This window comes from Ranitomeya variabilis, chromosome 2, assembly GCF_051348905.1.
Source record: "Ranitomeya variabilis isolate aRanVar5 chromosome 2, aRanVar5.hap1, whole genome shotgun sequence".
NCBI lineage: Eukaryota > Metazoa > Chordata > Amphibia > Anura > Dendrobatidae > Ranitomeya > Ranitomeya variabilis.
The window spans coordinates 205,657,233-205,680,249 of record NC_135233.1 but is presented as its reverse complement, the minus strand read 5'-3'; the positions used below and the strand labels follow the sequence as shown (position 1 = coordinate 205,680,249).

Sequence of the window (23,017 nt, the reverse complement as noted above, 5' to 3'; positions counted from 1 at the left end):
CCTGTCTATATAAAACCTCACAGCTCACAGTGCATGTCAGACCAAATGAGAATCATGAGGTCAAAGGAACTGGCCAAGGAGCTCAGAGACAGAATTGTAGCAAGGCACAGATCTGGCCAAGGTTACAAAAGAATTTCTGCAGTACTAAAGGTTCCTAAGAGCACAGTGGCCTCCATAATCCTTAAATAGAAGTTTGGGACCACCAGAAGTCTTCCTACACCTGACCGTCCAGGCAAACTGAACAATCGTGGGAGAAGAGCCTTGGTGAGAGCGGTAAAGAAGAACCCCAAGATCACTGTGGCTGAGCTCCAGAGATGCAGGAGGGAGATGGGAGAAAGTTCTACAAAGTCAACTATCACTGCAGCCCTCCACCAGTCGTTCCTCTATGGCAGAGTGGCCCAACGGAAGCCTCTCCTCAGTGCAAGACATATGAAAGCCCGCATAGTGTTTGCTAAAAAACACATGAAGGACTCCCAGACTATGAGAAATAAGATTCTCTGGTCTGATGAGACAAAGATAGACCTTTTTGGTGATAATTCTAAGTGGTATGTGTGGAGAAAACCAGGCACTGCTCATCACCTGCCCAATACAATCCCAACTGTGAAACATGGTGGAGGCAGCATCATGCTATGGGGGTGTTTTTCAGCTGCAGGGACAGAACGACTAGTTGTTATTGAAGGAAACATGAATGCGGCCAAGTACAGAGATATCCTGGATGAAAACTTCTTCCTGAGTGCTCTGAATCTCAGACTTGGCTGAAGGTTCACCTTCCAACAAGACAATGACCCTAAGCACACAGCTAAAATAACAAAGGAGTGGCTTCAGAACAACTGTTTGACCATTCTTGACTGGCCCATCCAGAGCCCTGACCTAAACCCAACTGAGCATCTTTGGAGAGACCTGAAAATGGCTGTCCACAGAGTCACCTTTAGGGCTGATACTCACCTGCGAGAAGCTCGGATGAGTCTTGCACGTCAATACCCGGCACTGCACCAGGCACTCAGATCGGAGCGTGTGGCTGCATAGGAATGCATGCAGCCGCACGCTCCTCTCCTGAGTGCCGACAGCAGCGCCGGGTATTGATGTGCGAGACTCATCCGAGCCTCTCGCAGGTGAGTATGACCCCTTAGCTAATGAGATATATGTATGCTAATGACCGCATATATTTAGAGATAAGCTGAGCCAATTATATTGTTACCATGTATGACGACTCTTAAATACCTATATAAGATGACGTCATTATGAGATAATAAACAGAGATCTGCTTTGATGCTCAATGTATTAGAGTGGCTCCTCCATGCACGTATTTAAATTTAAACGTCACACACTATGTGGAGACGACAGGTGTATATAAATCTTTAAGGATCTACTTAAAGGCAATCTGTCACCAGTTTTTCTTTTAGAGCAGAAAAATGTAGAAACAGAGACCCTGATTCCAGCAATGTATCACTTACTGGGCTGTTTGCTGTAGGGGTTTTTTTGTTTGTTTTTCAACCCCTTTCTGTCATTGGACATACTATCCCATCTATGTGGGGTGGGCCCTACTTCCCAAGGACAGAATAGTACAACCAGCGCGATCAGCCGCGCTCTCGGGGGGAGCGCGGCCGATAGCGGCCGGGTGTCAGCTGACATCCGGCACTATGTGCCAGGAGCGGTCACGGACCGCCCCCGGCACATTAACCCCCAGCACACTGCGATCAAACATGATCGCAGTGTTCCGGGGGTATAGGGAAGCATCGAGCAGGGAGGGGGCTCCCTGCGTGCTTCCTTGAGACGATCGGTACAAGGCGATGTGCTCACCTTGTACCGAGCGTCTCCTCCTTGCAGGCCCCGGATCCAAAATGGCCGCGGGGCTGCATCCGGATCCTGCAGGGAGGTGGCTTCACAGCGCCTGCTCAGAGCAGGCGCAGGGAAGCCTGGAGCTGTGCACTTCAGATCGCCGATCTGACACAGTGCACAGCAAAGTGTCAGATCGGCGATCTGTCACTTTACTGTGATGCCCCCCCTGGGGCAAAGTAAAAATGTAAAAAAAAAAATATTTACATGTGTAAAAAAAAAAAAATTCCTAAATAAATAATAATAAAAAAATATTGTTCCAATAAATACATTCCTTTAGCTAAATTAAAATAAAAACAATAAAAGTACACATATTTGGTATCGCCGCGTCCGTAACGACCCGACCTATAAAACTATCCTACTAGTTAACCCCTTCAGTGAACACCGTAAAAAAAAAAAAACGAGGCAAAAAACAACGCTTTATTATCATACCGCCGAACAAAAAGTGGAATAACATGCGATCAAAAAGACGGAAATAAATAACCATGGTACCGCTGAAAACATCATCTTGTCCGGCAAAAAACGAGCTACCACACAGCATCATCAGCGAAAAAAAAAAAAAGTTATAGTCCTCAGAATAAAGCGATGCAAAAATAGTTATTTTTTCTATAAAATAGTTTTTATCGTATAAAAGCGCCAAAACATAAAAAAAATTATATAAATGAGGTATCGCTGTAATCGTACTGACCCGAAGAATAAAACTGCTTTATCCATTTTACCAAACGCGGAACGGTATAAACGCCCCCCCAAAAGAATTTCATGAATAGCTGGTTTTTGGTCATTCTGCCTCACAAAAATCAGAATAAAAAGCGATCAAAAAATGTCACGTGCCCGAAAATGTTACCAATAAAAACATCAACTCGTCCCACAAAAAACAAAACCTCACATGACTCTGTGGACCAAAATATCCAAAATATGGAATAATTATAGCACTCAAAATGTGGTAACACAAAAAACATTTTTTGCAATAAAAAGCATGTTTTAGTGTGTGACGGCCGCCAATCAAAAATCCGCTAGAAAACGCTCCATAAATAGTAAATCAAACCCCCCTTCATCACCCCCTTAGTTACGAAAAATTAGAACATTAAAAAAATGTATTTATTTCCATTTTCCCATTAGGGTTAGGGTTAGGGCTAGGGTTAGGTTTAGGGCTAGGGCTAGGGTTAGGGTTAGGGCTAGGGTTAAGGTTAGGGCTAGGGTTAGGGCTAGGGTTAGGGTTAGGGCTAGGGTTAGGGTTAGGGCTAGGGTTAGGGTTGGGGCTAGGGTTAGGGCTACAGTTAGGGTTAGGGTTGGTGCTAAAGTTAGGGTTGGGGCTAAAGTTAGGGTTGGGGCTAAAGTTAGGGTTAGGGTTTGGATTACATTTACGGTTGGGAATAGGGTTGGGATTAGGGTTAGGGCTACAGTTAGGGTTAGGGTTGGTGCTAAAGTTAGGGTTGGGGCTAAAGTTAGGGTTGGGGCTAAAGTTAGGGTTAGGGTTTGGATTACATTTACGGTTGGGAATAGGGTTGGGATTAGGGTTAGGGGTGTGTCAGGGTTAGGGGTGTAGTTAGGGTTACAGTTGAGATTAGGGTTAGGGGTGTGTTTGGATTAGGGTTTCAGTTATAATTGGGGGGTTTCCACTGTTTAGGCACATCAGGGGCTCTCCAAATGCGACATTGCATCTGATCTCAATACCAGCCAATTCTGCTTTGAAAAAGTAAAACAGTGCTCCTTCCCTTCCGAGCTCTCCCGTGCGCACAAACAGGGGTTTACCCCAACGTATGGGGTATCAGCGTACTCAGGACACATTGGACAACAACTTTTGGGGTCCAATTTCTCCTGTTACCCTTGGGAAAATACAATACTGGGGGCTAAAAAATAATTTTTGTGTAAAAATTTTTTTTTTTATTTTCACGGCTCTGCGTTATAAACTGTAGTGAAACACTTGGGGGTTCAAAGTTCTCACAACACATCTAGATAAGTTCCTTGGGGGGTCTAGTTTCCAATATGGGGTCACTTATGGGAGGTTTCTACTGTTTAGTTACATCAGGGGCCAGGGGCGGACACAGACAGCTTAGGGCCCCTGTGCAAGAAATGTATCTGGGCCCCCCTCCTTTCATCGCAACCAAGCTACAGATATACATAAATTTCTTTTCAGTCTCCTCTCATATATATTGCAACCCTTATTACACAGTGCTCTCTCTTTATGTATAACACCGTCCCGTATCATATAGTTCCCTCTTGTTATGTACAGCACCATCCCTTACATATCAGATTCTCATTATTTTTGTTATTTATACCTCCCTGTTCTTTATTACATATCATCCACTCCTGTTAGATATAAACTGAAATGATGGCTGATGGAGCATGGGAAATCTTCTTTTGTGATGGATGCGGCTGATGGACTGGTCTTCTGGTCAGATGCTGCTCCCTCAGCAGTCATTTTACATTTTACAGGAGAGGACACCATGCAATAAAGAGAAGACGCTGTGAATAACAAAAATAATGAGAATACTCAATGTAAGGGACGGTGCTGTAGATGACAAGAGATTATACTGGGTAATAATGGACGGCGCTCCACATAACAGGATGCTGTTAGTGATGAGCGAATCTACTCGTTACTGGAGATTTCTCGAGCATGCTTGGGGATCCTCCGAGTATTTTTTAGTGCTCGGAGATTTACTTTTTCTTGCCGCAGCTGAATGATTTACATCTGTTAGCCAGCATAAGTACATGTGGAGATTCCCTAGCAACCAGGCAACCCCCACATGTACTTATGCTGGCTAACAGATGTAAAACATTCAGCTGCGGCGAAGAAAACTAAATCTCCGAGCACTAAAAAATACTCGGAGGACCTCCGAGCGTGCTCCAGAAATCTCCAGTAAGGAGTATATTCGCTCATCACTAGACGCTATATAATAAAGGACGGCACCATACATAAATAGGATGTTACGTAATAAGGGACGGGAGGGTACCCATACCGCAGATGCGATTTCAGGATACGGTCACCGCTGAAGCAGTCACAGGAAGCGAGCACTAATAACAGTACACAGGGTATGGGATATGGGATACTATATCAGACTAGGGATGGGGGACCTGGCAACACACAGTTGCATACACACCAACTACCTAACATACTGTAACTATAGGGATTGCTCAGGCACCTCCCTACTGAGGAGGGTGCTTTTTATACAAGATGTCTCCACGCTTTTGGCTGAGAGACACGTTGCAAGTGAAGACACATTTAACTAAATGCCTCCCAGCTGAGCATTTACCATGTGTACGTGCTGCCCCTTTTAGAACAGGGAGTGCGCACAGATGCACCCTAGGCACCCCATCGAGACACAGTGCAGCATGCATGGTGGAGGTAGAAGGCAGGAGCATGCTGGAGACAGTGCCATGGGCCGGTGAGTAAGCTGGTGTCCCTGCATAGAGGGAGGAGGGGGCACCATGTCAGGCATAGCGCTACATGCCCCTTTCTGAATTTGTCTTGTTCTTCTGCAACACATGGAAAAAAACTCCATTCTACTCACCTTTCTCCGCTCCCATGCCACACGGCGTCCTCTTCTGCAACCGGCGCAAGAGCCGCCAGCTGACTTGTCGTCACTGCCATATGCCCCCCAGTCATGGACACACCGAGGTCAGATGCTGGATGCAAATTGGTCAGCGGCGTGTACTGCAGCGGAACTGGCGGATCATCGGTGCTGCAATATATTTCAGCTGAATGTGCGTCCAAGGATGCAGATCGAGCTGAAATATTCACTGGTGTCAGTGGCCACACTCCACTTCTGGGCCCAATGCAGCTGCGACTTGTCTGGCCCCAGGAATGCCCCGCTAAAGGGAACCGGTCACCAGGTTTGGCAGATATAAGATACAGCCACCACCTTTCAGGGCTCGTCTACAGCATTCTATAATGCTGTATATAAGCCTCTGGTCCGACCTGTAAGAGAAGAAAAATAAGTTTTATTATACTCACCCGGGGGCGGTCCGGTCTGATGAGTGTCACAGCTCCGGGTCCGGCGCCTTCTTATCTTCTTATGATCGCCGCCGTGCTGCTTGCATCATGGCCCCCCGGCATTGCGCTCCTGCGCAGTCGTACTTATCTGTGCATAGTACTGCAGTGCGCAGATGCCAGGAAAGGTCAGAGAGGCCCAGCGCCTGTGCACTGCATGACTTTGCTCTGCCCTCAACAGGACAGATAAGTACACCTGTGCAGAAGCGCGATTCCGGGGAGCCATGAAGCAACAGGAGGACGGCATCGCAAGAAGATGGGAGGCCCCGGACCCTGAGCTGCGACACCCATCGGACCGGACCGCCCCCCAGGGGAGTATAATAAAACTTATTTTTCTTATCTTTCAGGTTGGATCGGGGGCTTATCTACATAATTACAGAATTCTGTAGATAAGCCCTGAAAGGTGGTGGCGGCCAAAACTGCTGACATGTTCCCTTTAAGTGATATTTACCTTTACACTTACTACCTACTGTGTCTCAGATACGAATATATACACTCACTGGCCACTTTATTAGGTACACCATGCTAGTAACGGGTTGGACCCCCTTTTGCCTTCAGAACTGCCTCAATTCTTCGTGGCATAGATACAACAAGGTGCTGGAAGCATTCCTCAGAGATTTTGGTCCATATTGACATGATGGCATCACACAGTTGCCACAGATTTGTCGGCTGCACATCCCTAATGCGAATCTCCCGTTCCACCACATCCCAAAGATTTCATGTTGTTTACGCCAAATTCTGACCCTACCATCCGAATGTCGCAGCAGAAATCGAGACTCATCAGACCAAGCAACGTTTTTCCAATCTTCTACTGTCCAATTTCGATGAGCTTGTACAAATTGTAGCCTCAGTTTCCTGTTCTTAGCTGAAAGGAGTGGTACCCGGTGTGGTCTTCTGCTGCTGTAGCCCATCTGCCTCAAAGTTCGACGCACTGTGCGTTCAGAGATGCTCTGAGGCCTACCTTGGTTGTAACGGGTGGCGATTTGAGTCACTGTTGCCTTTCTATCAGCTCGAACCAGTCTGCCCATTCTCCTCTGACCTCTGGCATCAACAAGGCATTTCCGCCCACAGAACTGCCGCTCACTGGATTTTTTTTCTTTTTCGGACCATTCTCTGTAAACCCTAGAGATGGTTGTGCGTGAAAATCCCAGTAGATCAGCAGTTTCTGAAATACTCAGACCAGCCCTTCTGGCACCAACAACCATGCCACGTTCAAAGGCACTCAAATCACCTTTCTTCCCCATACTGATGCTCGGTTTGAACTGCAGGAGATTGTCTTGACCATGTCTACATGCCTAAATGCACTGAGTTGCCGCCATGTGATTGGCTGATTAGAAATTAAGTGTTAACAAGAAGTTGGACAGGTGTACCTAATAAAGTGGCCAGTGAGTGTATATATATATATATATATATATATATATTGTACATACATGCATAGATAACCAAAGTACACATCGATACATGAAAACACTTTTGGCCATGACTGTGTGTATGTGTGTGCATTATATGTAGCATATACAGAATACTGTATATATATAATTATAGACACACAGATAACTACTGTACTCTCAGGCTCTAATACACACACATACATTATATATATATATATATATATATGTGCGTAATGTGATTATCTTTGTGTCCCACAGATACATATGAGCACTGTGCATAGGTACTTATACATACACTAGATGATGGCCCGATTCTAACGCATCGGGTATTCTAGAATATGCATGTAGTGCGACGTAGTATATAACACAGGCCACGTAGTATATTGCCCAGCCACGTAGTATATTGCCCAGCCACGTAGTATACTGCCCAGCCACGTAGTATATTGCCCAGCCACGTAGTATACTGCCCAGCGACGTAGTATATTGCCCAGTCACGTAGTATATTGCCCAGCCACGTAGTATATTGCCCAGTCACGTAGTATATTGCCCAGCGACATAGTATATTGCCCAGCGACGTAGTATATTGCCCAGTCACGTAGTATATTGCCCAGCGACATAGTATATTGCCCAGCGACATAGTATATTGCCCAGCGACGTAGTATATTGCCCAGCCACGTAGTATACAGCACAGAGCCACGTAGTATATTGCCCAGCTACGTAGTATATTGCCCAGTGATGTAGTATACAGCACAGAGCCAAGTAGTATATTGCCCAGCTACGTAGTAATTGCCCAGTCACGTAGTATATTGCCCAGTCACGTAGTATATTGCACAGCGACGTAGTATAAAGCACGGAGCCACGTAGTATATTGCCCAGCTACGTAGTATATTGCCCAGTCACGTAGTATATTGCCCAGCTACGTAGTATATTGCCCAGTCACGTAGTATATTGCCCAGTCACGTAGTATATTGCCCAGTCACGTAGTATATTGCCCAGCTACATAGTATATTGCCCAGTCACATAGTATATTGCCCAGTCACGTATGTCACAGGTTAAAAAATAAAAAATAAACATATTCACCTTCGGATCCGAGGGCCCCTTGTAGTTCTAACATACTCACCATTCTCGTCGCTGCTCCTCAGGGTCCCGTCTCTCCGCCTCCTGGGATCCAACGGCGCTGTGCCGATGGGCGCGAAATCTTCCGTTCCTAGCGAGACCGCTAGGTCTTCTGGGTAATTTCGCAAAGCATCGCTGGGAAAGGAAGATGGCAGCAGGCGCGAGCGGACAACGGAGGGTGAGTATAGCAGGGTTTGTTTTTTTTAACATTACTTTTTTTACTATTGATGCCGCATAGGCGGTAAAAGGTTGGGGACACACAGGGTTAATAGCGGCGGTAACGGAGTGCGTTACCCACGGCATAACGCGGTCCGTTACCGCCGGCATTAACCCTGTGTTAGCGGTGACCGGAGGAGAGTATGGAGCGGGCGCCAGGGACAGTGACTGCGGGAAGCATGGAGCGGAGCGCCGGGGACAGTGACTGCGGGAAGCATGGAGCGGAGCGCCGGGGACAGTGACTGCGGGAAGCATGGAGCGGACCGCCGGGGACAGTGACTGCGGGGAGCATGGAGCGGACCGCCGGGGACAGTGACTGCGGGGAGCATGGACCGGAGCGCCGGGGACAGTGACTGCGGGGAGCATGGAGCGGAGCGCCGGGGACAGTGACTGCGGGAAGCATGGACCGGAGTGCCGGGGACAGTGACTGCGGGAAGCATGGAGCGGAGCGCCGGGGACAGTGACTGCGGGAAGCATGGAGTGGACCGCCAGGGACAGTGACTGCGGGGAGCATGGACTGGAGCGCCGGGGACAGTGACTGCGGGGAGCATGGACCGGAGCGCCGGGGACAGTGACTGCGGGGAGCATGGAGCGGAGCGCCGGGGACAGTGACTGCGGGAAGCATGGAGCGGAGCGCCGGGGACAGTGACTGCGGAAAGCATGGAGTGGAGCGCCGGGGACAGTGACTGCGGGGAGCATGGAGCGGAGCACCGGGGACAGTGACTGCGGGAAGCATGGAGCGGAGCGCCGGGGACAGTGACTGCGGGAAGCATGGAGCGGAGCGCCTGGGACAGTGACTGCGGGAAGCATGGAGCGGACCGCCGGGGACAGTGACTGCGGGAAGCATGGAGCGGAGCGCCGGGGACAGTGACTGCGGGAAGCATGGAGCGGAGCGCTGGGGACAGTGACTGTGAGGAGCATGGACCGCAGTGCCGGGGACACTTCGGGGAGTATGGACCGGAGCGCCGGGGACACTGCGGGGAATATGGAGCGGAGCGCCGGGGACACTGCGGGGAATATGGAGCGGAGCGCCGGGGACACTGACTGCGGGGAGCGGAGATAATGGAGCGGAGCGCCGGGGACACTGAGGGGAATAAGGAGCGGCCATTTTCTTCCAGACTGTCCCTGTAGCTGATTGGTCGCGGCAGCCATGACAGGCAGCTGGCGAGACCAATCAGCGAATGAATAACCGTGACAGAAGGACAGACAGACGGAAGTGACCCTTAGACAATTATATATACATATATATATATAGATACTTATATATAGACTTTTACAAACAGGTGCACAGAAGTATGGTAATACACAGAGGTGATAGTAAGTCTGTACACACTTTTTTACTTCCACGTGCCGTCCCTCTGGCAGGTGCATTCTTCCATCTCCAGCAGCTCCGTCCTGGGGGTCTTCAGTCCTCCATCAGCACTTTCTGGCCAGATCTCCAGCTCTCGCCAGTCCTCCTGCCTCTTCACTACCTCTGATAGCTGCAGAGTGTTCTCCCCGTAGTCAGTGGATATGAGACTTCTTCCTCCTGAGAAGTTCTGTCAGGTGCCTGACCCATGTGAACATCGGCCATCACATCACCCTCCCCTCCCCCTGTAGCCACTTACCAACCCGGCACTGAGGGGTCTTTACTGGGCTGCACTGGCCACTCTTCAGCATTCACACTGCAGCTCCTGAATCTGAATGGGCCAGTGCCGCAGTTTTCCAATAAAGCCCCCTCGGTACAGGAGGTGGAGGCAGCTACAGGGGGATTGATGTGATCGCTCATGTGAACAGGCAGTTCAGTTGTCAGAACTGCTCAGGAGGCAGCAGAGGTTACAGATGTACTGACTGCTCAGGAGGCAGCAGAGGTGACAGATGTCCTGACTGCTCAGGAGGCAGCAGAGGTGACAGATGTACTGACTGCTCAGAGGCTGCTCCCAGCAGCAGTCAGAGGCAGTGAGGAGGAGGCAGGAGACAGGACTGGCTCAGATCAGCCATACTTACCAGGCCTGTTCCTGCCTGCACGAACCAGGAAGAGAAGCTGGGGGCGTGTCCAAGGATTCTGGGGGGCGTGTCCAGTGATACCGGGCTCCTTCATCATATCAAAGAGCCAGCGGCAGCATCAACTCAGAGGAGAGGAAGAGGCCCCTCTCTGACAGCAGAAGACTCGGGTGCGGCCCCTTCCTCTCCTCTTAGTGTAGATGCAGCCGCTGGGTCTATGAGAGAGTAAGATATTTGAGCAGCTGATCGGGCCCCCTGTCCTCCTGGGCCCCTGTGCAGCTGCACAGGCTGAACATGCGGTGTGTCCGCCCATGTCAGGGGCTCTGCAAATGCAACGTGACGCCTGCAGACCAATCCATCTAAGTCTGCATTCCAAATAGCGCTCCTTCCCTTCCGAGCTCTGCCATGCGCCCAAACAGTGGTTCTCCCCCACATATGGGGTATCAGCGTACTCAGGACAAATTAGACAACAACTTTTGGGGTTCAATTTTCTCCTGTTACCCTTGGTAAAATAAAACAGTAAATTTTTTGTGTAAAAAAGTTAAATGTTCATTTTTATTTAAACATTCCAAAAATTCCTGTGAAAATGCCTAAAGGGTTAATAAACTTCTTGAATGTGGTTTTGAGCACTTTGAGGGGTGCAGTTTTTAGAATGGTGTCACACTTGGGTATTTTCTATCATATAGACTTCAAATGAGATGTGGTCCCTAAAAAAAAATGGTGTTGTAAAAATGAGAAATTGCTGGTCAATTTTAACCCTTATAACTCCCTAACAAAAAAAAATTTTGGTTCCAAAATTGTGCTGATGCAAAGTAGACATGTGGGAAATGTTACTTATTAAGTATTTTGTGTGACATATCTCTGTGATTTCATTGTATAAAAATTCAAATTTGGAAAATTGCAAAATTTTCAAAATTTTCGCCAAATTTCCATTTTTTTCACAAATAAACGCAGGTAACATCAAAGAAATTTTACCACTATCATGAAGTACAATATGTCATGAGAAAACAACGTCAGAATCACAAGGATCCGTTGAAGCGTTCCAGAGTTATAACCTCATAAAGGGACAGTGGTCAGAATTGTAAAAATTGGCCCGGTCATTAACGTGCAAACCCCCCTTGGGGGTAAAGGGGTTAAATCACTGTTTTATTAGCAGGAGATTATCACTAGAGGACTACTAAACCTGCTGACATATAGTTCACCTCCACCCCCACCACTGAATGGCAGCTTTCTGCCTATGTACACAGAATGCTTTCAATCAGCAGTGGGGGCGGGGTTATACAGAGCTCAGCATTCAGAGACTGACACATCTATATTTATATCCAAACTGCAGCAAGCAGACCAGTAAGTGATACATCACTAGAATCAGGGTCTCTGCCCCTACATTATGCTGCTCTCAGAAAAAAACACCTGCTGACTGATTCCCTTGAAATGCAAAATATGATTTATGAAGTATGCATGTGTATTAGCAGGTCTTCATATATTAGCTGGGTCCAGCCAATTGTTTTATGTGATTTGTTTCTAAGACCAGTAAAGTTGAACAATTTATGCTCCAGATGCCAGGTAAAATACAGCAAGAAAAAAACTATTAATTCAGTTCTGGTGTTAGTTTCACTATAGTGTTTCACTTCCAATGTCTGAGGCAAAAAATAATGGATGACTGGATACAAGGGAAAATGACATTACATATCTTTATTTGTCCATATTTCAGTAATATGCACAAAAGCAATTGGCCAAACCCGTCATACAGGACTCCAATGCAAGTTGTATGTTGTAAAGCAGAGGTGTCAAACTGCATTCCTCGAGGGCCGCCAACAGGTCATGTTTTCAGGATTTCCTTAGCATTCCACAAGGTGCTGGAATCATTCTGTGCAGGTGATTAAATTATCACCTGTGCAATACAAGGAAATCCTGAAAACATGACCTGTTGGCGGCCCTCGAGGAATGCAGTTTGACACCTCTGTTGTAAAGGGAATCTGTCAGTAGGATCGTCCTTCCTGAGCGTCTATATGGACATGTAGGTCATAGGAAGCTGAATAAAAAATATTGAAAACCTACATCTACTGCATTTGCAGTAATACAATAATAATTAAAATAGTATAAATCCAATTATTTTACTTATCTCCTGACGAAGCAACATGTGAAACGCGCGGGTGCTGGGCAGTGGGATGTTTGGCAGACATGGCCTACAGTTGGTATGAGCTGTGATTTTTGACGGTCAGTACTCTTATGGGGTTTGTTGGAATATTTTTATGAATTTGTATTAGGGCTCATGCACATGTTTGTATTTTTGGTCCGTGGGCGTGTCAATCAAACATTTATGTGATATGCCAACACAAAGTAGCAAGTATTTGTGAAGCACAAGTTCTAAACATCTCACAGAGCGCTGTTCAATCCATAATCCAAAAATCGAAGGAGTATGGCACAACTGCAAACCGACCAACACATGGCCGCCCACCTACACTGGTGTCCCAAGCATGGAGAGCGTTAATTAGAGAATCAGCCAAGAGGCCCACGGTCACTCTGGAGGAATTGCAGAGGTCCATAACTCAGGTGGGAGAATCTGTCCATGGGACAACTATTAGTTTTATTCTCCACAAATCAGGTCTTCATGGAAGAGTGGCAGGAAGAAAATCTGTCTTAAGTGCAAACTATAAGAATTCCCGTTTGCAAATAGCCATATAGGGGACACAGCAAGCATATGGGAGAAGGTGCTCTGGTCAGAAGAGACCAAAGGAGAACTTTTTGGGCTAAATGTAAAATGCTATGTGTGGCCGAAACTAACACTGCATATCACCTTGAAAACACCATCCCCACTGTCACACATAGTGGTGGCAGCATCATGCTGTGGAGAGGCTTTTCCTCAGCGGGGCAGGGAAGCTGGTTAGTTGATGGGAAGATGAATGAAGCTAAATACAGGGCAATCCTGAATCCTTGAGAAAACCAGAGGGACGTTGAAAAAGACTTGAGACAAGGGTGTGGGTTCACCTTCCAGCAGGATAACGACCCTAAATCTCGTGCCAGGGCTGCAATGGATGGTTTAGATCAAAGAATATTCCTGTGTGTGAACGTCCTACTCACAGTCCAGACCAAAAATAACACTGAGAATCTGTGACAAGACAGACTGGAAAATTGCTGATCGCAGAGGCCTCCATCCAATCTCACTGAGCAAGAACGAGTGTGCAAAGAAGGGGCCAAAATGTCACCTCTAGATATACAAAGCTGGTAGGGTCAGACCCCAAAAGACTGAAGCCGTAATTGCAGCTAAAGGTGGTCCTACAAAGTAGTGACTCAGGGGGCTGAATACAAATGCACAGCACAATTATCAGATTTATAGTTTTACAATAATTAGAAAACTTTGTATCACTTCCTTTACACTTTGCTAAGACTTGTTCCTTTGCGTTGGGTGTAGTGTGGAAAAGTTCACAGGGTGTGAATACTTTTTCAAGGCTATGTATAATTAACATAATTAAAAGGTCATTAAAAATAATGTAACTATTTAAATCGAATGTTTTGATAATTTTTAATCTCAAGGAATTATTGGTTGGGAAAAAGTAATAAACCAGCTTGTATGTGATCAAACGAGAAGATATTTGATAAATCTGAATTTTACAAAAAAAACATTGCGAATTGAAAAAGTATTTAGTGAATAAATAGATTGTAAAATAAGCAGCATGAGCACTTGTTTCCTTGAGAAAAAAAAGTGAACTGGAAAACCTTAAACTATGTCCATATGGATATTGTGACCAGTAATGGAAAATAAAGTCTACTTTGTATGGAGAGAACATATCCCTTTTAAGTGATTGCCAGTCACCAGGAGGGGTTGAAGGTCACCTGCCATTTCATCATGCGTGCTTTACCCTCCCTCTGTTTCCTCTTTTGCAGCAATTATCAGAGAAAGTCATAACATGAGTCACATGTGTTGTAAGAAAGTCCAAAATGTTTTTGATTTTGTTTAAAAAAAACCCAAAATGATCAAAAGTACGAGAAAGAGAGAACACTTGGCGAGTAATCGTAGTGCTGTGTGTGTCCTTTATAAGATGTTTCTTAACATTTCGTTATTTATTAAAGAATCTGATAAAATATAACAATAAGTTGCACAAATAATATTAACACTTCACAGGAACAATAATATTCTACAGAATACCCGTTTGCTGTCAGGAGCAGATGCCCGCACTTTAGACAAATCTCGTTAATAAAATCTTACCCCTGTAAATAAAGTTATGCACCATAAAATCTATATAAACATTTCATATTTTTATTTGTTCCGTGCATCTAAACCAAAGAAAAAACAGAGCAAATTTGCACTTAGTCAGTAGTACAAAATTCCTATCCTTTTGTGTCTACAGATCCTAAATAGTTCTACAAGTCTCCAAGGTAACAGACAACAAACAAACCCTTTGTAGTCTGATCCTGTAATCCTACTTCCTTTACTCTGTCCCTCCATGCTTTGCTATCATATATATAGTACCCAAGCAAGATAGTTGGAACAAATGGAGAAAGTATGACTGTGAGATCAGAGTAAGGTTTGTCCGGGAAAAAATAGAAAATTTTCATTTTTCATCCGTATTGTCACTCATATTCCATTTGTTCTGTATGTCATTCGTGTGTAAATCATATGTCAATTTTTTTACATCCATGTTATGTACATTCATTTTCATACATCAACATTAATAAAATGCACAACTACAAATACAGTTTCCGATGTTAATAATTGCAAAGCGCCCTTAAAACTTAGATTTTCTGGATAGGATATTCAAGATGCCGACAATTCCGCGGTCCTCGAAAATCTAAACTAAGCGTTTCATGGAAGTCCTGTCCACTTCCTCAGGTACATAGCCAATCACACACTAAGTCAGGGAGAGTGAATGGGTCAGGCACATATACGGGTAATCGGAGGCAGAAGGATTACTAGTGTATACGGGTCAGGTGCTCAAGTCAGGGACTGGAACCATCACTGACAAATGCTACCAGGAGTGGCACCAATAAATAGCCACCCACGAACCAAAGAGAGGCAGGAAAGCTTAACCTCACCATAACCAGGCTGGGGAAGGAAAAGCAAGAAGCAAACCCTGGCCTGGATCATGACACTACCCTTCTGGGTTAAATATATATATTTAATAGCTCTGTTCCTTTTGCTCTGTAAACCGCACCCCTGAAGCCATATGCTACCTGTAAAGGGTGTCCAATCGGTCTGTATAAGTGATTGGTGGTGGCAGCTAGTAGTTCTTTTGGCAGTGACCATACAAGAATACATATATATCTTCCATGTGTTGTAATCGGCGGTGTATCTACCATGCGCTCACTGTGAGTTCCCCAATAACCAGCCTAGTAGTGGAAGCAGCTGCGTCTATCAGTTGTCAGTCAATTGCGTAATTGTCCTGATGATTGGTGGAAGCAGAGTTGTGTCCCCTGATAAACTGGTGACAGAAGTGGGATCTGCGTGACCTTCGGTGTCGTCCCTGACACTGTGCATTGTGTTCATTCTTTTTGTCATATTTTAACACTTTTTCCGGCAGGTTCCAGGTGGAATCTGCCTGAAAAAGACTTTGTGTGCACTTACCCTTAGGGCAGGGCCGGCACCCTAGGCGAAACTATTTTGTTGTGCCCCTACTACTTTTAACATACCTCCCAACTTTTGAAGATGGGAAAGAGGGACAAAGTTTGCGGCGCGCTTAGCGCGCCGTGGCAAATTTTAGGCCACGCCTCTGACCACACCCATTCATAACTAGCCATACCCATATCCACGTCCCAACCACACCCATTTAGCACTGCTGATCACACTGTTTCATAAAGAATAATTATAAACAAAAAAATATGGCCACACAGTGCTCCATACTGTATAATGGCCACACATGATGCTCCATACTGTATAATGGCCACACATGATGCTCCATACTGTATAATGGCCACACATGATGCTCCATACTGTATAATGACCACACATGATGCTCCATACTGTATATTGGCCACACATGATACTTCGTACCGTATAATGGCCACACATGGGTACTCCAACACACGCGGCTCCACTCCATACACCTCGTACACATGCGGCTCCGCTCCATACACCTCGTACACATTTAGCTCCGCTCCATACACCTCATATACACACGACTTCACTCCGTACACCTCATACACACGGCTCCGCTCCGTACACCTCATACACATTCAGCTCCGCTCCATACACCTTTTGCCTTTTGAAAAGATTTTTTATAATTTTTTCTATTTTTTCTCTGGCGCCCCCTTAGGGTCGGCACCCTAGGCGGCCGCCTAGTTCGCCTATACGTTCGGGCTGGCCCTGCCTTAGGGTAGCTCCATAAATGATGGAAAATATGAATTTGGTATTTTGTTGTGAATCTGCAGTGAACCTCTCATGTCTTAAATGCTGATTTTGTTTCAAATTTGCATCAGATTGTAAAATTCTTGATAAAAAAATAAAGAACTGATGTGGATTTAACCCCTTAAGCCGCAGCCAATTTCTGCTTTCGGTTTTCCGTTTTTTTCCTCCCCTTCTTCAACCATAACTCTTTTATTTTTCTGTCCACATGGACATATGAGGGCCTGTTTTTTGCAGGACAAGTTGTACTTTTGAATGACACCATTCATTTTACCACATGTGTGGGATGAGACTTTTTTTTGGGATAGTTGTGACATTTTGGTCGCTTGTTACAGCATTTTTTGTGTTATTGCAGCAACCAAAAAAAACATAATTTTGTTGTTCTTGATGTTTACCGATTGGGTTAATTATTTTTATATTTTGATAGTTCAGACTTTTCTGAAAGCGGCAATACCTTATATGTGTATTTTTTTACTATCTTTATTTTTAATGTTGGGAGGAGGTGATTTAAACTTTTATGCTTTTTTATTTTTTCCACATTTCACTGTATTTATTAGTCCCCTTAGGGGCCTTAAAGCTGTGATTGTCTGATCGCTTGTGCTATATACAGCAATGCTACAGTCTGCCCACATATAGTGAAAATCACGGTCTCCTTCAAAGTCCGGCCACAGGCAGAGTTTCAAAGGAGGTCCATAATGACGAGCACGGAGGTCTTAGGAGAACCCCTGCTGACATGGCAACCCATTGATGATCCGTGATCACGTCACGGGCGCACTGATGGATGCGTGGAATGATGCGCTCCCATGTTATTGTATGTTAATTCCACTGTTGATCTCTGGCATCGGCATTTAACAGGTCAACGATCGTGGACAGATCTCCACCCATGATTGTTAGAGGGAGGTCCTGACTGTAACACTCAGCCGTCACCTGCTCCATACACCCGCTGCCAGTGAACCATTAATGATATAATGGCAGTATTCGGGGAGAAGGGAGTCTCCAAATCTCGGTTGTGGGGTCACACACATCTTGGACCAGTGTCTTGTGGACCAGGTTAAACCCCATCAACCCCCCCCTAACCCACCACTTACTTTTTTGCATTGACCCATGAACATTTTCCATGTAGCACCAGTAACCATTGATTTGTACTTTTAAGATCAGTGGTTCTAATAATGCACAAAATCCGTACCTTGAGCAGGTATCTGTCTAGGATCTCCAACCCACAACTGGAGCAGATGTTCTTCCCATCTGAAGGTACAGAAGAGGAAGAGGAAGATGGTGGGGAGCACACAGATGGAGTTGAGGGAGGGCTTGGGGAAGAGTGGTCTTCTTTCTCCAAATTACATGGCAGATTTTCATCATCTGACTGTGACTGAGGAAAAAGAAATTGCGATTATTGACTAATAATTACAAATCTATCTAAAAATATCATTATATATCCTCTTAATTACTGATGTAGTTATTTCATGCCAACTGTTTTCATTTTTCTGCTGTTCTATTTCCATTACTTTGCATACATAAACCCCTTTCCGATGATCTCATGGGTTAGATATGAACCCAGAACATTAATGCATTAGACAATTTTTGTATGACTTGGCTTTGTTGTGTTTACAATGGATAAGGAATGAATGGCGCTCACGATACATAGGAATCTCCTACAAACAGGGAGGATATATACAGACTTGATGATGTGGTCCTTAGTTGGGTTTGTACCCAGGACCCCTGTGCAGAACCAGATTATAAGACCATAGAAAGCTAGAGGTTGTGTGGGCTGGATAACCCCAAAGGGCAAGCCAGCGATTGTCATCTGGACTGCAAAATATAAAAAATGTTCTCTGCTCGTTTACTGACACGCATCAACAGAAAGATGATGTAGGAAACTAGGAATGAAACTAAAACAGCTCTTTCTGAAAATGTTACTTGGAATTCTATCTCAGCATTGTTGTCTTATTTAATTCGCTATGGTAATTTTACTGTAGCATGTCTTTACAATAATGATTCCATCAAGATACATATAGCTCTGCGGCATGCCATGAGTGGCCCTCTGAAGTCATCAGTGATTACATTTATTGTTCTCATACTGTGGCACTTGGACCAACATCAATCACCTTAATTAATTAATTAAAGGGTAAGTAAACTTTTACAAAATGTTGTAGCTTCTCTGAATGTCCAGCTCAATCCAAGGGGCAGAAGCATTCAGCTTCTCTTCAAGCACAAAGCAATGTTTAGACCCACTTACTTTCTATTGAGCCAGTTCATCACTTTGATCAAACTCAACATTACTAAACATATCAAAAAACGTTTAAAAGTTTAGCACCCACTTTAAAATTTTGGATAACTAATGCTGCTCATTTTATAGATACAAAATATGTCACCCTTAAGTTTTTCTTTGTGACCCAGAACAGTAGAGATACCTACAGCATTATACACTTTAGATCTGTCCCCTTTCCATGTTTGTTCCTTAGCGCCAGAAGTATTTTGGATAGCACTACTTGGTGACATCTGTCTTCTGCATCGTTACTGCTACATAGTGAACAGTAAGAGATGGTGCCAAAACAGAAGAAAGATTAATTTTCATGCCTATTATACCATAAAGTAATGGCGATCGTAAATGGATTAAAGTAATGTATTTATCCTGACTCCATAAAGACATTTACCAAAAAGAGATCCAGAAATGTCAATGGGCTCTATGAAGTGACGGTGGTGTCCATCATATGGTCAATAATGCAATGCTTTGTGGTTTCTGCTATGAATCAAAACCAAGATGCAAGGGTGAAATAAAGCCCTTTAAAGGGAACACATTGCATTTACAAATGCTATTAACTTGCAGATATAGGGTTATTCAGCATGGTAGTAGTGTTACAATGCTGAAAGTGGGGCTATCAGGAGAAAATTATCTTTATCCCTCCCGAGAGCTGCCGGCTTTCAGTTATAGAGACATGACTGGAGAGGTTACATTGATCGCTCACACACACATGCATTTTGATTGACAGCTGGATCTGCACAGACGCACTGCATCCTGAGCTGTCAATCAAAGTGCCAAGATGTGCTTACTGCTGCCGCTCACAGTATAGTGAGCAATTACTGAAATCTCTCTGTGCACACCTCTATGACTGAAAGCTGGCAGCTCCCGGGATTAATAAAGTTTATTTTCTCCCAGCTTTGTAATGCTATTAACCTGCAGATTAACCCTATACCTTCCACATAAAATAAAATGCAGAATAACTTTATATCTGCAGATTAAAAGAAAATGTGGATTAACCCTACAGTATATCTGCAGATTAAAATAAAAGGGTTTTAGAGTTGAGCACACACTTGCTGTACTTTCTGTTGTAAACATTTTGTAAATACTATGTATCATTTTTTTGCAAAACACGTAAAACACAAATGCTGGAGGAAACTGTAATGTCTCCGGAGCCAAGCTAAATAAACAAGAATAACATGTGGTAGGGGCTGGATTTTCAGCAATTCATCTCTTTCCTTGTGTATTTGTTTCATTACTCAACCCATTTATTACCCCATGGAAATGTCAGTGTTACATTTGGTACTAGCCCCAATGTATTTGGCAGTGTTGTACAGAGATGGCCATAACTCATAAGTCATAATTCATGGACTGCCATCTCTACAGTCAGAATCTAATTGCAATATTTCAGACATATACTGTAGATATGCAACCAATTTCTTCGGAAGCCAAATAACTAGTATGCATAACTAGTAATAACCAGTATCTTTTAGGAGAGTGAGAGAAAACCAAAGTGCCTGGAAGAATGCCTCACAAATTGCATATAAAACAAAAGTGCTGCAAAGCAATAGTACTAACCACTGAGCCACCATAATAGTGTCTGTACTCCCCTTAAATAGGACATTAATCAAACAAATTGAGTTAAATAACTTGTAAAACTAAAATCCCTGCGTTCCCATGATTCTACCGCTCTTTTCTGTTTTGTGCTGCGGCGCTCCATTGCAGAGATATTTATATTTGTTTCTTTTGGATCGCAGTATGTGAAATCTCTGCTTGTAGTCCAACTGGGCGTTTCTCAAGAGTCTTCTCTGGGGGCGTATGCCTTCAACTCTCCCTCCCAGATGCTGCCAATCACAGCTCAGCAGCATCAGAGACTGCAAGACTGATAGATCAGCTGACAAACTGTGATTTGCAGTGTCTGGAAGGAAAGGATGAAATACCCGAGAGAAGACTCTGGAGAAACGCCCAGTTGCACTACAAGCAGAGATTTCACATACTGAACTCCAGAAAAAACATATGTGAATAGCTCTGCAATGAAGCCACATAGCACAAAAAGGACAAAAGTGCCAAAATCAGGGAAGCTTAGAGATTATTAAAAGTAATTTAACTCAATTTTTTGAGCTTATGACAGATCCTTTTGAACTTTCCCCTATGTTACTGGTATCAGGATTATATTAGCAGAATATTGATAATCTGCAAGCTCTACATGTGCTCATACTCTTCAATATGACCCCCACTTCTATTCCTTAGACCTTATAGATAGGGAAGAGCAAAAGCATATGGGCTCCTTCTCACTTGCGTGAAATACAGCCGAGTCTCGCGGGTTAAAACCCGGCTCTGCCGCCGGCACTCCAGAGCAGAGCATGCGGCCGCACAGCAATACATGGAGCTGCACACTCGGCTCTGGAGTGACGGAGGCAGAGCCGGGTTTTAACCTGCAAGACTCGGCTGTATTTCACGCAAGTGAGAACGAGCCCTAAGGCTGTGGCTCACAGACAAGTCTCAATAGAAATTCTCAGACAAGTCGCGCAACCAAAAACATCCGTGCAATTTGTTAGCTGTAAAAAAATGGCCAAATTGAAGAAAGGTTGCATGCATCTTGCATTTAAATTGAAACTGACAGGTTCCACATGCCCTCTAACCCACCAGCAGTACACTATTTGTTGCTAAATACCCTGCCGATTCAGCCCTCTATAGTGTTTAACACCAAGATCCATTTTTTATAAAGTCTGTATAAATTGTGCAATTTATATGCTAATTAGGCCTTAAACTAGTCGATGTTGTTTTACCCAGACAAGTCGGCCATCAGAGCATAATATTAAACCCTTGTGGATATGATAGCAAGTCTGACCATATCACACACACCACATGCCCTGATAAGTAGGAAAATGGTAAAATTACATTTGTCAGTGGGTTTAGTTTTTTCCCCCTCTACTATGTCATCCACTGTAGTCGTAGGAGACAGGGAAATACAGTGAGAGATGGCCCAGCTATTAAGGTGTGTAGGAGGCATTTTTTTTCTCTTATTTATTTTGACTTATATACAAGTCATTATGCAGGAAGAATATTTCCTAACATTTTTTCCTGTAAAATCTATTTTATCTTTGGTTTTCTATGATTTATTGTCAGTCCGTTAAAGTGGCGTAACCCTCTGACTGTCACGGGGAGGACACAGAAGACCACTGATCCTACTCCTGTGCTTGTTTTTAAACTGTGTAAATTTATTTAGGCAGTGTAGGGGTTAATTTGCTCTTCTGAGAGCTCTGGGATCTAGGGCTCTAAGCTGAGCACAGTTAGCCACTCCTATCCCCTATATAATCTGGGTCCTGACTGACACACATCATCAGAGCTAGCTTATGCTGCATGGCTGGGAGGAGAGGTGTTGGTGGTTTATAGGAGAAGGCGTTTGGTGGATTTATCTGTGATTGTTGCTAGTTTTTGAGTGTGTAATAATCCCCTTTCTTCTCCTACTTTGGTTTTACCCCATCCACTACTCCCCGGTGCATTCCTCTGTTATATGTCAGTGTATATTTACACGTTTGGTATTTTCCATTTTCCCTGTTCGTGTTACCTTGTTCATCTGGTTAGTGTATTACATTGCACTGCTACTCCTTTGTTCCCTGGAACACACTAAGGTGGAACAATATAAGGTCACCAACATAGTATTTAAACCCAGATAGGGTATATTCAGTACAGAAAAACTGGGACCAAGGGCAGGAACATATAGGACCACTGCCTAAATTAATCAACAACCAAAGGAAAAAGAAGCAGCATAAAGTCCAGATAAATATGTAAACAAACTTTATTAACAATTTATTACAGGTTTAAAATGAGCAGAGGGAAGTGGTCCCCGTGCTGTACTCAGCACGCACCTACAGAAACAGGGGGTATGTGCCTGTAGTATA

General features: G+C 44.5%; 1 protein-coding gene across 4 annotated transcripts in view; it reads right to left on the bottom strand.

Moving 5' to 3' along the window:
- The window catches only part of LHX6 (LIM homeobox 6), a 246,813-nt gene that overhangs the window by 172,849 nt on the left and 50,947 nt on the right, over positions 1-23,017 (bottom strand). For all 4 annotated transcript variants that reach the window (XM_077292352.1, XM_077292348.1, XM_077292350.1 and 1 more), the window contains one exon: positions 18,060-18,242. In XM_077292352.1, coding sequence (XP_077148467.1) covers positions 18,060-18,242 — 183 coding nt within the window. The remainder of the gene's footprint in view (positions 1-18,059; positions 18,243-23,017) is intronic.